This window comes from Mytilus californianus, unplaced genomic scaffold (genome assembly GCF_021869535.1).
Source record: "Mytilus californianus isolate M0D057914Y unplaced genomic scaffold, xbMytCali1.0.p SCAF_8, whole genome shotgun sequence".
In the NCBI taxonomy this organism is placed as follows: domain Eukaryota; kingdom Metazoa; phylum Mollusca; class Bivalvia; order Mytilida; family Mytilidae; genus Mytilus; species Mytilus californianus.
The window spans coordinates 42,371,011-42,387,087 of NW_026262734.1; the positions used below are offsets into that span (position 1 = coordinate 42,371,011).

The window sequence follows — 16,077 nt, forward strand, 5'->3', positions numbered from 1 at the left end:
GTGGACAAAGTTGATAACGGGGCCCAAAAATCAAAAATCTAAATACATGGTTAGATTCAGCATATCAAAGAACCCCATATATTCAATTTTTGTTGAAATCAAACAAAGTTTAATTTTGGACCCCGGTTTGGACCAACTTGAAAACTGGGCCCATAATCAAAAATCCAAATACATGTTTAGATTCAGCATATCAAAGAACCCTAAGAATTCAATTTTTGCTAAAATCAAACTAAGTTTAATTTTGGACCCTTTGGACCTTAATGTAGACCAATTTGAAAACGGAACCAAAAATTAAGAATCTAAATACACAGTTAGATTCGGCATATCAAAGAACCCCAATAATTCAATTTTTGATGAAATCAAAAAAAGTTTAATTTTGGACCCTTTGGACCTCAATGTGGACCAATTTAAAAATGGGGCCCAAAATCCAAAAACTAAATACACGGTTAGATTCAGCATATTAAAGAACCCCAAGAATTCAAGAATAAAACCCCATTGAAATTGGTCAAGAAATAAGCAATTTATACGAAGTATCTTCTTTAGCACAATACTGTGCAATTAAATATTTCTTGCTATTGCGCAATACTGTACAATTGACAATTTCTTGCTATTGCGCAATATTGTGCTATTGGATATTTCTTGCTATTGCGCAATACTGTGCAATTGAAGATTTCTTGCTATTGCGCAATACTGTGCAATTGAAGATTTCTTGCTATTGTGCAATACTGTGCAATTGAAAATTTCTTGCTATTGCACAATACTAATTATATAATAATTTACACATCCTGTTTGGTGTGTATCTCCTACCATATCATTATTATTTGCTTTTAAATATAAATCAGAAATAACCAACTTAAAATGGAAAATTTTAATAGAAACCCCCCCCCCCCCCCCCCCCCCACCTCAAATTTTTTGAATCCCCTTATGATTCATCACCCTCAAACTCAATCCCAGCCTTCCCTTTGTGGTATGGTACCTTGCAGTACAATTTCAGAGAGATCCATACACTTGAACACAAGTTATTGTCTGGAAACTAGAAAAATGTGTTTTTTGGCCCCTTTTTGGCCCCAAATTCCTAAACCTTTAGGGCAATTACCCCCAAACTCAAACCCAGCTTTCCCTTTGTGATATGGAACCTTGTAGTACAATTTCAGAAAGATCCATACACTTACACACAAGTTATTGTCCTGAAACTAGAAAAATGCTTGTTTTTTGCCTCTTTTTGGCCCCTAATTCCTAAAATATTGAGGCAATTACCCCCATCATCAATCCCAGCCTTCCCTTTGTGGTATGGTACCTTGCAGTACAATTTCAGAGAGATCCATACACTTGAACACAAGTTATTGTCTGGAAACTAGAAAAAATGCTTATTTTGGCCCCTTTTTGGCCCCCAATTCCTAAACGTTTTGGCAATTACCCCCAAACTCAATTCCAGCTTTCCCTTTGTGATATGGAACCTTGTAGTACAATTTCAGAAAGATCCATACACTTACACACAAGTTATTGTCATGAAACTAGAAAAATGCTTGTTTTTTGCCCTTTTTTGGCCCCTAATTCCTAAAATTATGAGGCAATTACCCCCAAAATCAATCCCAGAACTCCCTTCGTGATATGAAATCTTGTGGTACAATGTCAGAGAGATCCATACACTTACACACAATTTATGTCTGGAAGTTACAAAAATGCTTATTTTTGGCCCCTAATTCCTTTACTGTTGATACCATAACCCCCAAAATCAATCCCAACCTTCCTTTTGTGGTATTGAACCTTGTGGTAAAATTTCATAGAGATCCATTCACTTAAACTAAAGTTAGAGTGCGAAAACCAATGTGTCTTCGGACGACGCCGGACGACGACGCCAACGTCATACCAATATACGACCACAAAAATTTTTTTGCGGTCGTATAAAAATGGACTATAAAGGGCAATAACTCCTTAAGAGGTCAATTGACAATTTTGGTCATGTTGACCTATTTGTAGATCTTACTTTGCTGAACATTATTGCTGTTTACAGTTTATCTCTATCTATAATAATATTCAAGATAATAACCAAAAACTGCAAAATTTCCTTAAAACTACCAATTCAGGGGCAGCAACCCAACAATGGGTGTCTGATTCGTTTGAAAATTTCAGCGCAGATAGATCTTAACCTGATGAGCATTTTTACCACATGTCAGATTTGCTCTAAATGCTTTAGTTTCAAATATAAGCCAAAAAATGCATTTTACTCATATGTTCTATTTTTAGCCATGTTGGCCATGTTGGTTTGTAGGCAGGGTCATCGAACAAATTTTTTAAAGTAGATACTCTTATGATGATTGTGGCTAAGTTTGGTTAAATTTGTCTCCGCAGTTTCAGAGAAGAAGATTTTGTAAAAGATCACAAAAATTTACAAACAATTGTTAAAAACTGACTATAAAGGTCAATAACTCCTTAAGGGGTCAATTGACACTTTTGGTCATGATGACCTATTTGTAGATCTTACTTTGCTGAACATTATCGTTGTTTACAGTTAACCTTATCTATAATAATATTCAAGATAACCAAAAACTGCAAACTCTCCTTCAAATTATCAATTCAGGGACAGCAACCCCAACGACGGGTTGTCTGATTTGTGTGAAAATTTCAGGGTGGAAAGATCTTAACCTGATGAACATTTTTACCCAATGTCAGATTTCCTCTAAATGCTTTAGTTTCAGAGATATAAGCCAAAAACTGCATTTTAGCCCTATGTTCTATTTTTAGCCATATCGGCCATGTTGGTTGACAGGCTTGGTCATCAGACACATTTTTGAACTAAATACCCTAATGATGATTGTGGCCAAGTTTGGTTAAATTTGGCCCAGTAGTTTCATAGAAGATTTTTGTAAAAGTTAACGGACAACAGACGACGATGGATGCCAAGTGATGAGAAAAGCTCACTTGGCCCTTTGGGGCAGATGTGCAAAAAATTAAAAAAAAAGGCATGAAGGGCCTACTAAAAATTCATACTGCTTTTGGACAAGTGAACCAAAACTATTGTTTATTTTTTTTATCTGTTGTCTTTTAGTTTTGTTCCTTCTGATTGCTGTCTCATTGCAATTCACACAACATCTCCTTTTATTAAAAAAAAAAATACCCAAAAAAACAACACTTGAAGCCTCTTGCTATAAAAACTCGAGAACTTAGATTTCCTCATGAACCTGTTATAAATGTCACCAAATGCTTCATTGCAATACTCTTTTCTGAACTTCTTCTAAGCTCCATAATTAACGTCATTGAATTACATATATGACACTATAGTTGTTTTTGTATGATCCTGATTTTTTATTTGACATGTGAATCATAAAATTTCATTCAAAACAATTTAAATACATGTAATATCCTATTCAACTTTAAAATTTACAACTACTGTAATAGATATATAAATAAATTCTTCATAACAAAATATGGAAAAAACTAAACAATGGATAATTCAGCAGCATGTGTTGCAGAATAAATACATATGTAAATAAGTATAAAGTTGGGAAACCAGCTGCGGATCTAGGACTTTTAACATGTTTAAAGGGGGGTGTAATTCCATAAAACAGACTATATATTTTATAATATCAAATGTTTTAAAAAATAATGAAAATGAGATCAAGGTCATGTAAAACAGACTAATTTGACCAACTGCTAAAATATCTGATGAAAATATCTGACCATGAAAAATTTAACATTGACCAAAGATAAATGAAATAGGTTCAAGGTAAGGGCACCCTGACTGACATATATATATACATGTTACCTATTCTGACATCGGACTCGGACTTCTTTTAAACTGAGTTTAACTTTGCGTCTTGCTATGTGTTTCTTTATTCTACATTGGCTAGAGGTATAGGGGGAGGGTTGAGATCTCACAAAACATGTTTAACCCCGCCGAATTTTTGCACCTGTCCCAAGTCAGGAGCCTCTGGCCTTTGTTAGTCTAATATGTTTTTAATTTTAGTTCATTTATATGTTTTGGAGTTTAGTGTGACATCCATTTTCACTGAACTAGCACACAATTTTATTTAGGGGCCAGATGAGGACCACCTCCGGTGTACGGGATATTCTCGCTGCATTGAAGACCAATTGGTGGTCTTCGGCTGTTGTCTGCTCTTTGGTCGGGTTGTTGTCTCTTTGACATATATTCCCCATTTCCATTCTCAATTTTATGTATCTTGCGACCATTTTTTATACCAAATATAGTTGTCTTATTGCTCATAATAAGTAAAATATTCAAGCGATAAATAACTTAACCTTTCTTTAGTATTCACAGGACCATGAAATGATCAAGGATCCATGAGGTCAAGGACAACAGACATAAAAAAAAAATATGACAGATAGAAACTTCAAAACATAAGGCATCTATATACAAAATATGAAGTATCTAGGTTTCCTACATGTACCTTTTGAAATATAAACTTATTACAAAAACTATAGTTTATGCTATCTCTGCCTAATAAGCATCCCTATGTCTCACTTTCTGTGACACTTGTTGGGGAGACAAAACATTAATATGAAAACAATTAATCCTAACTTGCTTTTTTTCTAAAATAAATAATAAGTGATGAGATCAGTCCATGAGTATTACGTCTTTTTAGAAGTTCACGTATGTTCACTCTGTAAATGTACAAATACATCAGGATCTTCCGTTTCAGAGATGACATATATAGTGGAATCAGGCAGATTCAACATCGAGGAATTTTCTAAGGTATAAACAGTTTCAGTCTGTTCCATGTTGTTAGGATCTGCATTTTCATTCAAGTAAATGACTTTTATGTTTTTAGTTTGCTCAGCAAGCTCAGTGTCTTTATGTTGGTCTACGGTCTGCAGATTATCAGCATCTATTAAGACACGCTCACCTTCAAATTCATAAGAAACCATTTTTGACATTTTCTTTTCTGCTTGAAGGGCCTCTCCTGCCATAGTTTTATGAGTATGTGTTCCAAAGTGACGTTTTAAATGTGACATTTCAGCAAATCTTACATTACATGTTTCACATACATGCTTTTTACCATTTTCCAAATGTTTATGTTTCATGTGACGATTTAATGCAGCTGGAATGGGGAATTTTCTACCACATATTTTACAACTATAAGGTTTTTCTCCTGTATGTGTGCGCAAATGTCGAATGTATATAGCTTTCTGTGAGCTTCGTTTTCCACAATAACTGCATTCATATACACGGAAGTTAAGTTTTTCTGTGTTCACTTGATGTCCATGGCTATCCAATACGTGATTATTCAATCCATCAATTGATTTGAATTTAGCATTACAAAGTTCACAAACATTTGTTTTATCGTCACTATGTCTTTTAATGTGGACCCTTAGACAACCGTTTGTTTTGAAGCAAGCTCCACACTCTTCGCACATGAAAGGTCTCAGATTCACATGAACACTGTCAATGTGATCTTTTAGTTTTCGTTCTTTTAAAAATCGAGACCCGCAAAGATAACAGGAAAAAAGACTTTCTGGGGTGTGTTCATATGTTGAATGCTTCTTTAACTTTACAGCCGAGTCAAATTGTTCACCACAGTTCTCACAGATATACATGTGAGAATTATGGACTTCTTTGGAATGATTCATCAATAACTCGGAAGTTTCAAAGTCAGCTTTACATATCTTACAAATATAGAAGAAATCTTGTCTGTGCTGCCACATATGTTTTCTCAGCTCTTCTTTTGTTGTGAAAAATGTAGAACAGACCTTGCATATTTCTTCATTTCCCTTATGACTTTGTCTATTATGGTTTTTTAAGTATCTTAACAATTCAAATGTTTTCCCACATTTTGGACAAATAAAATTGCTACAATGGCCAGTCTTGTGTGTCAGCATGTGTTGATTTTTATCTGTCAATGTTTCAAAGAAAATGCCACACTCGTAACAAACTTCGCGTTGATCATCATGCTCTTTCCTCATATGCTGTATTAGGTATCGTTTGGTTGTACACACGTGAGCACAAACCTTACAGTTATAGTCTCCTTTGTCATGAAGAGTTTCGTGTCTTCTAAGTCTGTGCTGTGTAACAAAGGTTTTGCTGCATGTATTACACTGGAAATGACCGCTGTGGATCTGCATGTGACTTTCCAGTCCAGCTTTTGTCCGTAATGGCTTCAAACACAGATTACATGTGTAAGTTTCTTTACTGGCCTCATTCAAATTAACAATCACCCCTTTCTTCATACAATAATTTGATTCAATATAATTTTGAATCTCTTCTTCATTCTTAGTTTCTTCCTCTGAGTGTAATGCTTTATGTTTGTTAAGTCTGATAGCTGAGTTGAAAGTCTGGCTACAAATTTCGCATTCATAGGCATATAACTGCTTGTGAACATTTCTTAGATGTGACTGGTACCGTTTGTGATGGAATTCTTTATTGCACAGTGTACAGGTTATTTTCTTCTGTTTATGTTCAATTCTGTTTTCTGACTTCAAAATATTCTCTCCACTTTCCTCCCCTTCATCACAACTATCGGCCGAATCTTCATTGTTTTCATAATCTTCATCATCATCTTTGTCATTTTCATAATACTCAACTTGATCACTGACACAATCTTCATCTTCATTGAAGGACATTACTAAATTTTCCCCTTGTTCAAATCCTTCAATGTTTTCAATCTCTTTTAGTTCTAGATTTTCTATATTGACTCTATCCTTCTGAAGTATACCTAAAACAATCTGACCTGTGTCTTCTGAATAGTCAATTTCTGTTTTTATCGTTGCTACCTTTTCATTGACCTTGCTTAAATCATCATCAGTTCTGCTATGAATTTCATTAACCTGGTTCAAATCAACAGTTTTTCTTTGACTTTTTAGAACCGGATTTAAATCAGTTTTACTTTTATTTTCAAATTTTAGCTCCTTAGTTTCAGATTTGAAACTAGAAAACTTTACATCATCTTCTTGAACTTTTGCTTTGAGTACATTATCTAATTTGGAAGAATTTATATTATTCATATTAGCTTTCCTCATTTCGGCTTTTTGCAAAATACTTTCCTTGGAGTTAATTCTATTTGACTTCCGTGTTGGAACAACTTTATCGATGGGTGGTACCTTTTCAATGTTGTTTGTGACATGTTTTTTTATCAGCGATTCTTTGATGCCTATTTCGACTTCACTTTTTCTTTTCCTATTTTTAGTGTTCATGTGTGACATTAAGAGATCATCACCGGATTTACTAATTTGAGTTTGAATAATTTTCTGATTATGTGACTGTATTTTGCTGGATATGTTTTCTCTTGTTTGAGAGCATCTGTAAGTTTCTAAATAATGAGAAAAATAGATTAAATATCATATGATTGTTAAAGAATTTTCTACAGTTTGTGAAACATTACAAAAATGTAAAATTTTGCTGTCAAATAGATGGATGTTAATAACAAGATATACATACTTTTGGAAAAACTAGCTAATTTATAGGTCCTCACACTGACAGAAGTAATATACTTATACACTTATACAAGCAATACTCATTTAATGGAACAGGAAAATAATTTTGGAGATAGAGTTATCTCCCTTAGTCAATGAAAATCATTTTTTTATAGTAACAAATATAAAAGTAACATTCTTTTCTTATTTTTAATTTCTTTTGACTCCATTGATCTTGTACTTTACTATTCATAATAATATAATTTTAAAAATAAATTCAAAAGCCTTCACGGAGCAATTTTTCCAGCAATTTGGTATTTCTTAAATTATATATGTGCACAGCAAATTTCTTTGTATAATGAGTTCTTGAGAAAAAAGGTTAAACTGCAATCAAAAGGTAGTAGGCAAAATATACCAAAAAAAAGTCTAAGGCATGTTTTGATCATCAAAATCTTCAGATTTTCATGAGTTTATAAAAAAAATTCTTGAATAAGGAAATTTTAATGAGAAGCATAAGGGGAGATAATTAAAAGCCAACAATTCCACTAAATAATATGAACATAATTTGAAAACAAAACATGCAAAAGTGTTGTTGTAACTTTCTAATATGATGGGGTACTAAATCTTGATCATTTCGCAAGGAAAGTCATCATTTATTTTATTAGTTTTTCAACCCTTTAAATAGTTTTTTTCCACGTTTTTACCACTTGATTTTATGACTGAAAACTAACCTTTACAAAATGCAAAGAACTTTTCTATAAGCTCCGAATGTTGACCTAAGAATTTGTTTCCAACTTCAGAGCCTCCAATATAATATTTGTTCTCTGGTAAATTGACAGTTATATAAAGACTTTCTTCCTCATCTGTCTTCAAGTTCTCACACTGCAAAATAAAATAAAAATTCCCATTTGTAATTCACTAATTCTGTACACACTAAATGATATTTAAGAAAACATTACTATTAGTTGTGTTGAGTTTCATCTCTAGAAAATAATACATGTTACACCACTGTACCAGGTTAAGTGAAGGATTGAGCGCTAACAAACATGTTAACCCTGTCACATTCTATATGTTCCTATTCCAAGTCAGGAGACTGTAATTTAGTACTTGTCATTAGTTGATGTCCTTCATAATTGTTATTCATTTAGTGTCATGAATCAAGTCGTTGTTTTTTTCGTGAACTGTTTCACATTTTGTCATGTCTGGACCTTTTATAGCTACCTTTACTGTATGGGTTTTGCTCATTTTTGTAGGCTGTACAGTGACTGATTAAATCCACATCATTTGATCTCATGTGGATATTTGCCTCATCGGCAATCATACCACATCTCCCTTTTTTATATGTGTATATTTCTACTGTTTAAAGTAACTGTTATCTGACCAGAAGTGGTATATTGATCCCCTATTCACATTTGACTGGTTGTTTACATCACACCTATAATCTATTGACTACCAGTATGACCAGTTTGTTTTTGATTGGCTTATTACATCATATCAACAAATTATGTTTCCTACTTGAAAAAAAGGGTAGAACAAACAGTTAAGAGTCAAACTGAACTATTCTCAAACATCTGATCTGATGACTCTCAGATCACAACTGTTATCCAACTTAACTACAGTCTCTGATTTCAAGTAATAAACAGATTTGGTCTTCAAGTATTTAAAACAAAACAGCTGTTGTCTTAAGTTAATCAATAACAGTATATTGAATCCATTCATAAACATGAGGCTCATGAGAGCCTGATATCCCTCACCTGTAATTTCAGTTTCAGGCATTTGACTTATTTGTAAATCTTACTTTGCTGAACAATTTTGTCATTTACACTTTCTCTCTTTCTATAATAATATTAAAGATAATACATAACCCAAAACTGTAAAATTTCCTAAAATTTAACTATTTCTGGACAGTAACCCAACAATAAGTTGTCCTATTGGTCTGAAGATTACTTGACAGGTAGATCTAAACCTGTTTAACACTTTCACCTATGTCAGTTTTGCTCTTACTGCTTTAGTTTTTGAGATGAAAGCCAAAACTTCATTTGACCCCTATGTTCTATTTTAAGAAACTGCCGCCATGTTTTTGAATGGATTAAATCCCCGAATACAATCTTTAAACTAAATACCCTAAGGAACATCCAGTCAAAGTTTGTAAGTATTTGGCCCAGAAGTTTCAAAGAAGATTTTTGAAAAAGTAATAGACTTGCACGAAAAAATGTAAAAAATAAACATTTCAAGGGCAATAACTCCTTAAGAAGACAATTGACTATTTTGATCATTTGACTTTTTTGTATATCCTACTTAGCTGAACATTTTTGCCATCTACACTTTCTATCTATCAATTTTAATATTAAAGATAATAACCAAAAACAGTAAAATTTCATAAAAATAAACTATTTCGGACAGTAACCCTACAATGGTGGCCATGTTTGTTAATGGATCAAAACTTCTGATATAATTTATAAACCAGTTACCCTAGTTAAAGTTAAGAAGTATTAGGCCCAGTAGTTTCAGAGGAGAAGATTTTAAAATGTTAGCAAACATGATGAACAAATTGTGTAAAATTGTCTTTAAAGGGCAATAACTCCTTAAGGGGTCAATTGACAATTGATAACAGGCGCAAAGAAAGTAAATTATGATGAACCATCTCAACCAAAAACAAGTTCGAAGGAGGAAAAGAACTGTGATAAGATTATTTTTCTCTTACAGAATTTATTGGCAATTATATGCACCAGACTTCTTATTATGAAATTCACTTTGAAGTTCCAAAAAATATGTTAATCAAACATACTACCAATTTTACCAGATTACCAGCCACTTCCGATAGTTTAATGAAGGAACACAGCATTTACATTCAGCATAGACTAGCGATATTTTATTTAATTTTCCCTATACCTTTGGCGGTCAAACACTTTACAGCATTCCCGACGCAATTGGGAGTAGTACCTCTGGCCAAGGGAAGCCAGTCCAAATGGTACGGAATTGCTAGTAAAATGTCATCTATATTTGGAAATAAAGACTTTAATTGAACACAAAGTTTACACAGAACACAACTGACAATAATTTATTGTATAATTCGTTCCACTGTGCAAGAGTGCTAACACATGATGGCAGAATAATTTTAACAAACATTTTAACAACAAAAACATTGTATTTTTATATTATTTTATTTTAATAGTTTACTTCCATATACACTTACTTTCACTTCCTCTTTCAATTGCTATTTATAATGTTACTCACCAAAGCAACATTGTGCTGTTTTAATTTTCTCAACCCGATTTTTTACCTCAGCATGATTTTATGTATTGTTTTCTATCCTGATGAAGGTGGCCTAGCCACCGAAACATGTTGATCTCAATAAATTACTGGAGCATTCCTTAAAGTGTTGTTGTTACAGGACCTTCTACATTTAATCAAAACTGATGATAGTTTTTGATGAAAAGTTATATAAAATATGACGAAAATTTGTTCATATGACGAAACTACAGCAAATTGTGATCGTTTGAAAAGTATTGAAATAAATATAAGAACTGTCCGCGTGGAAAACATTTTGTTCAAATGACAAAACTATGATAAATGAACTGCAAATTGTGGTCGTTCGCAAAATTGAAATGCTGACTGACCGATTTTACTGGGAAAAATAATTATGATGGTCAATAATATATGAGATTAATTAATTAACGGATTAGTGACCCATTCGATGGCAATAACAATGAATAAGCGGATTACCTATAATTAAATTTTTAAAACCTTTTCGTAAATGCAAAAATGACAAGCTCTAGCAAAATCACTGCCAGTAGGCAGATATACTTATAGTACAAGTATTCTTAAAGTAATATGGAGGTATAGTTCTATTCTTGAATCTGTTGTTTTCAAAATACTGCCTTCTTTACAATGTACAAGCCTCAAAGGAGTAATTTTTGAAGGTTTTGGACAGTTGCCATGGTTGCTGTGTGAAGTAGATGTATGAGACATGTTTTGACCTCCCAAAACTTAAAATGACACCATTATAATTTATAAGAAAAGATTTACTGAAACAAGTTAACTTTTAGAGAAGAAAAAGTGGAGGCTAAAACCTTGGAAGGAAAATTTTTAATCTGACAAATTAACTTTAACTTACATCTTCAAGTTAATATACAAATGATTTGTACAAATATTACTCCTGACTTTTGACTGGATGGTTCATTAATTGACATTAAACATGAAAAAGACAGAGCTATCATTCACTTTAGCAGTATTATTCTTTATATGCTTACAATAATATCAATGTTTTTTCTGAGCTTGTTTTTCAGTTTGTTTTCATCTTTATCTTTTCCTTCAGCTGACTGATTCTCTCTGTGTGAAAACTGTAACTGACCATGCTGACCATCCATTTCAGACAACATTATTCAAATAATTCCTACAAATAGAAACCCATGGAAAATATAAAAAAAAAGTAATCATTGCTATATCATCACAATTATTTTAACGTGCTCCCTGATTCTGTGTTGATTGTTTATCAAGGTCATGATGGCTGGTAAACATTGGCGACAAAAAAGTTAATTCGCAGCCAAATTTTTTTATCAACAATCACAGAAAGAAATATACATCATAGATAACTTAGTTTAATATATATGCACGCATTAGTTCAATATTTCTGAACATTATAATCAAAAGAAACTCATTTCATGTGACTTTAAGAAATATCATGTACATGTACATTGATATACAGCATATACCTGTATACAGTAAATTGCTTGCTACATTTAAGAACATTTAGTAAGCAAGCTCACATATACCCCCACCTCCAATATGAAGGGGAAAAGCTTTTACAAGTTTAAGTGATCTCCTGGCATAGTTTTCACTGTCCATTTCAAGGTATAATTCTTTTCTGTTATGTTGGACAGTTATATATTGTCTACATAAATCAATTTTAAAAAACTATGACCTTAGACATGTTAGATACAGCAACCTCAAAATCAATAGGGATCTTTCTCTCATTATACATGTTATATATGTACATGTATGTTATATGGGACTACATGTATATCATATGTAGTATTTGATGAAATATCTGGTAACAACTTTTTTGCACAAATTAAGCTCTATTTTTAATTCAAATATGACTTAGTGACATCAAAATCAAGTGGAACCTTCTTTTCATTATACTTTACTATACACACTGTATGTCCATGTAAGGTTGCAATCTGATATCATGTATTTGAGCTACATGTAGCATCTGAAAGCAAAAATGACTGACTGACTGGTCAAAAACTACACTGCAGCTATAATCATAATAATGGAAAACACATATTCCTCGATTCTGGGATGGACATTAATTAAAGTTCATCAAAATCCCTGATGGACACAATTTAACGATTGGGACATGTCACCTACATTGTAGATAATGTCCCCATTGATCTGCGAAGTCCGCGATGACAGTCTATTAACAGGATTTTTAAAGATTTTAAAATCAATTCCAGTACTGAAGTTCGCTATCTTTTTGTGCATGTTGTGAGTGCAAATAAGATAAGCAACAAGGTCTATCTGTAGAATTAAAAAAAAATGTTTAAACACTTCTTTATTTATAAAAAAATTTATGATGTGATAACTAAATTACTTCTTGTGTTGATTCAACGAAAAATATTTTAAAATTTCGTCTTCCAACATGTCCAATAAAGAGTGAATTGTTTTTACTAATTAAAACATGCTACCTTTATTGTACCCCAATGTATATGTTACATGTACATAGATTACAATACCTGTTAATCATTACCCCAAGATGTTGGAAATTAAAGGCTTATAAACGAATGACAAGTTGTCCTAAATACAAATGTACATGTACAATGTATCAATCAATGCACACCTGCTATTACATGAATAAACAAATTTGTGTCCAGTTTATATGTTAACAGGTACACAGGTAAAAGAAGTGGGTTAATTGAACACTTACATAACTATGGTTGCATTTTTAATTATTATCATGATGATTATTTCATTGATTGTTGAATAATGGTTTAAACCAAACAATTTAACTGGATTGCAAGCATCACATGTACTTTAATGTGCTTTAATGATTGGATTGTCTGATTATTGTCTTTGATGCAATTTTATTTGAATGACACCGAGTATTTATATATTCATCAGCCATAAAAGCCCATCAATTCTTTTTGCATATGTTATAAATGTGTAATTTATAATACAAGATTTCCCCCTAATTTTTTAAATGTTATAATCAGATAATTACAAAAGTATGATTTCATTCTAAAGCAAATTACTAAATGACATTTTTACTCATTTTGACTGATTGAAAGTTTGTTGTTAAACATGTTAAATATCCAGTGTCAAATATTTTGTATATATATTTTTTCTGATAAATAATGTTGTAGGTTTACATTTTTATTTATATAATGCTTAGGGTCAACTTCCCGCCTTCAAAATCCTGGGACTGTTATAGAACAGGAGAGTTATATAACAGAATTAGGTGGATACATTAAGTATACATAAACGACTGAGTACTGCTATATACTGTATGGTTTACTTGTATTATATAATGGATAGATATAGGAAGATGTGGTATGAGTGCCAATGAGACAACTCTCCATCCAAGTTACAATTTATAAAAGTAAACCATTATAGGTCAAGGTACGGCCTTCAACACGGAGCATTGGCTCACACCGAACAGCAAGCTATAAAGGGCCGCAAAAAATTACTAGTGTAAAACCATTCAAACGGAAAAACCAACGGTCTAATCTATATAAAAACGAGAAGCGAAAAAACCACATAAACAGACGACAACTACTGTAATCAGATTCCTGACTTAGGACAGGTGCAAACATTTGCAGCGGGATTAAACATTTTAATGGTACCAAACCTTCTCCCTTTCTGAAACAATAGTATAACATTACAACATAGAAAAACACACTATAAAATATCAATTGGAAGGCTTAATTCAATCAAAAAACGTAAATAAACACACAATGAACGAATAAATTTGACCTGTGACACCTGAATGCAAATACACAGTTAATAAAAAATTACAAGGGATAAATAATTAAAGTCAAAATATAGACTGTTTAATATAAAAATGGTATTTCAGCCTCAATAAGTTTGTGAAACTATGCCTAAACAGATTTTGTTTGGTTTGCTACTGGAGGCTTGTAACTGAGCAGTATTTTGAAGATAACAAAGGAGATTTTCATTGTCCATTAAATTATACTTAAATCATGTATATCAAGTTATCAATAGTAAAGACGATTATTAATGACAGACAATAAAGCACTCTGTTAGAGCATTGTAGTTAAGAAAAATTAAAGAAAAGAAGAAAATAAGAATTTTTCACTCATATATATACAATGTAAGTTAAAAAATCTGAATGTCTAAGGGATATGACTCTACCTCCAATATAATTGACCTGTACATGTACAAGTAAATAAAAAAATACTTGTATAAGTATTACCCCTGACTGTATGTATTTTTCATTCAATTTGCCTTAGAGTAAATCTTTTTACCAAAAAAAAACATGAATTTAAGGAGTGTATTATGAAAGTTGGCAAAACATGGGGGAGTAACTCCAATTTTTTGTCAATCAACTTTGAAATACACAAATTATTTATGACCTTAAGCTTAATTAAGTTGGTGTTGATAAACAGTGTGTTTGACACCAAAGCTGTCAAGTGAAGCCATGCTAGTTGAACTTCCTGTCCAGGAAGAATTATGAATTTGCCGTTATTTCAAAGGATATAATCACTTATGAAATCAGTCTAAAGGCTCAAGAATCTGGTGAAAATGAGTAATTTTTTTTTTCGAAATTCCCGGTTTATGAACCCAATTATTTATTAAAACTATGGATTCCCAACCCTAATAGTCCAGTCAAGTGTGTTATTCACCCTAAATAATGAATTATTTTTGCGTAATTTATAAATCTATTTTTGTAATTTAAAGAAATCTTCTTTCGTTCTTAAAATAGAGCACCAATCAAAAAGCAATCGTAACTACTCGGGCATTCTAACTCACTTATATTAAAGTAAATGTAAGTGAAGCGATAAGGTTCGAGAAGTTACAAATGGCAGAACTGGGTCCTTGTCCGAATCTTTAAATGGTTTGTCCCTTGCTAAAATTTGGTATCCCAATAGACAATCGGCACCTGAGTTCATAAAATTTTCTTTTCATAAAACGGAATAAAAGAGGTAGAAAAAGCACCTCTTGTGCCTAAGACGTAGTTTATTAAATTATCTCAAAACTGACACATTCTGAGGAATAGAGAAATGTCACCCTTATTATTAGTTCACACATGGAGAAAGCAATAACTCTGTGTGCAATGACACTGGACATTAAATAACCATCCATCATCATGATCATATATTTATAGTGACTGTTTTGCTGCTTACATGGACAATATTTTGGTTTATGTCACTAAATTGGGTAAAAATAAATCTGTCCATGAATCGGTTAATTGTTTTAACACATTCACAGAACTATAATATTGATGCATCATACACATAACAAATGAATCAATTTTACCCAAACAGAGTATAAATGTCTCAATTTTAAAACCATGATGAAAAAACCCCAATACATTCAGAAATATTGGATTCAATCTTTGCCTGGGGGATGAACTTGACTGATGATGCAAAGGAAAAAACTATTTTACTCAATTACAAAAAAAAATGAGGAGTAAAAAACCTAATTAGTAAATTCTTATCTGGAGCTCTGTGTGCATGTACTGATTTT

General features: G+C 32.3%; 1 protein-coding gene across 1 annotated transcript; it reads right to left on the bottom strand.

Annotated features, from left to right (window-relative positions):
- Positions 1-3,304: 3,304 nt before the first annotated feature.
- On the bottom strand, positions 3,305-11,762 carry LOC127711000 (zinc finger protein 160-like). The gene is made up of 3 exons (XM_052216939.1): positions 11,622-11,762; positions 8,100-8,250; positions 3,305-7,265 (listed from the first exon to the last, which is right to left on the bottom strand). The coding sequence occupies exons 1-3, from the start codon at positions 11,748-11,750 to the stop codon at positions 4,609-4,611; spliced, it is 2,937 nt and encodes a 978-aa protein (XP_052072899.1). The 5' UTR covers positions 11,751-11,762; the 3' UTR covers positions 3,305-4,608.
- Positions 11,763-16,077: the final 4,315 nt, after the last annotated feature.

Coding starts and splice junctions, on each gene's coding strand:
- LOC127711000 (XM_052216939.1), bottom strand. CDS start 11,750: ATGTTGTCTGAAATGGATGGTCAGCATGGTCAGTTACAGTTTTCACAC. Junction 8,251..11,621: donor GAAAAAACATTGATATTATT/GTAAGCATATAA, acceptor TTTATTTTGCAG/TGTGAGAACTTGAAGACAGA. Junction 7,266..8,099: donor GTTCTTTGCATTTTGTAAAG/GTTAGTTTTCAG, acceptor CTCATTATTTAG/AAACTTACAGATGCTCTCAA.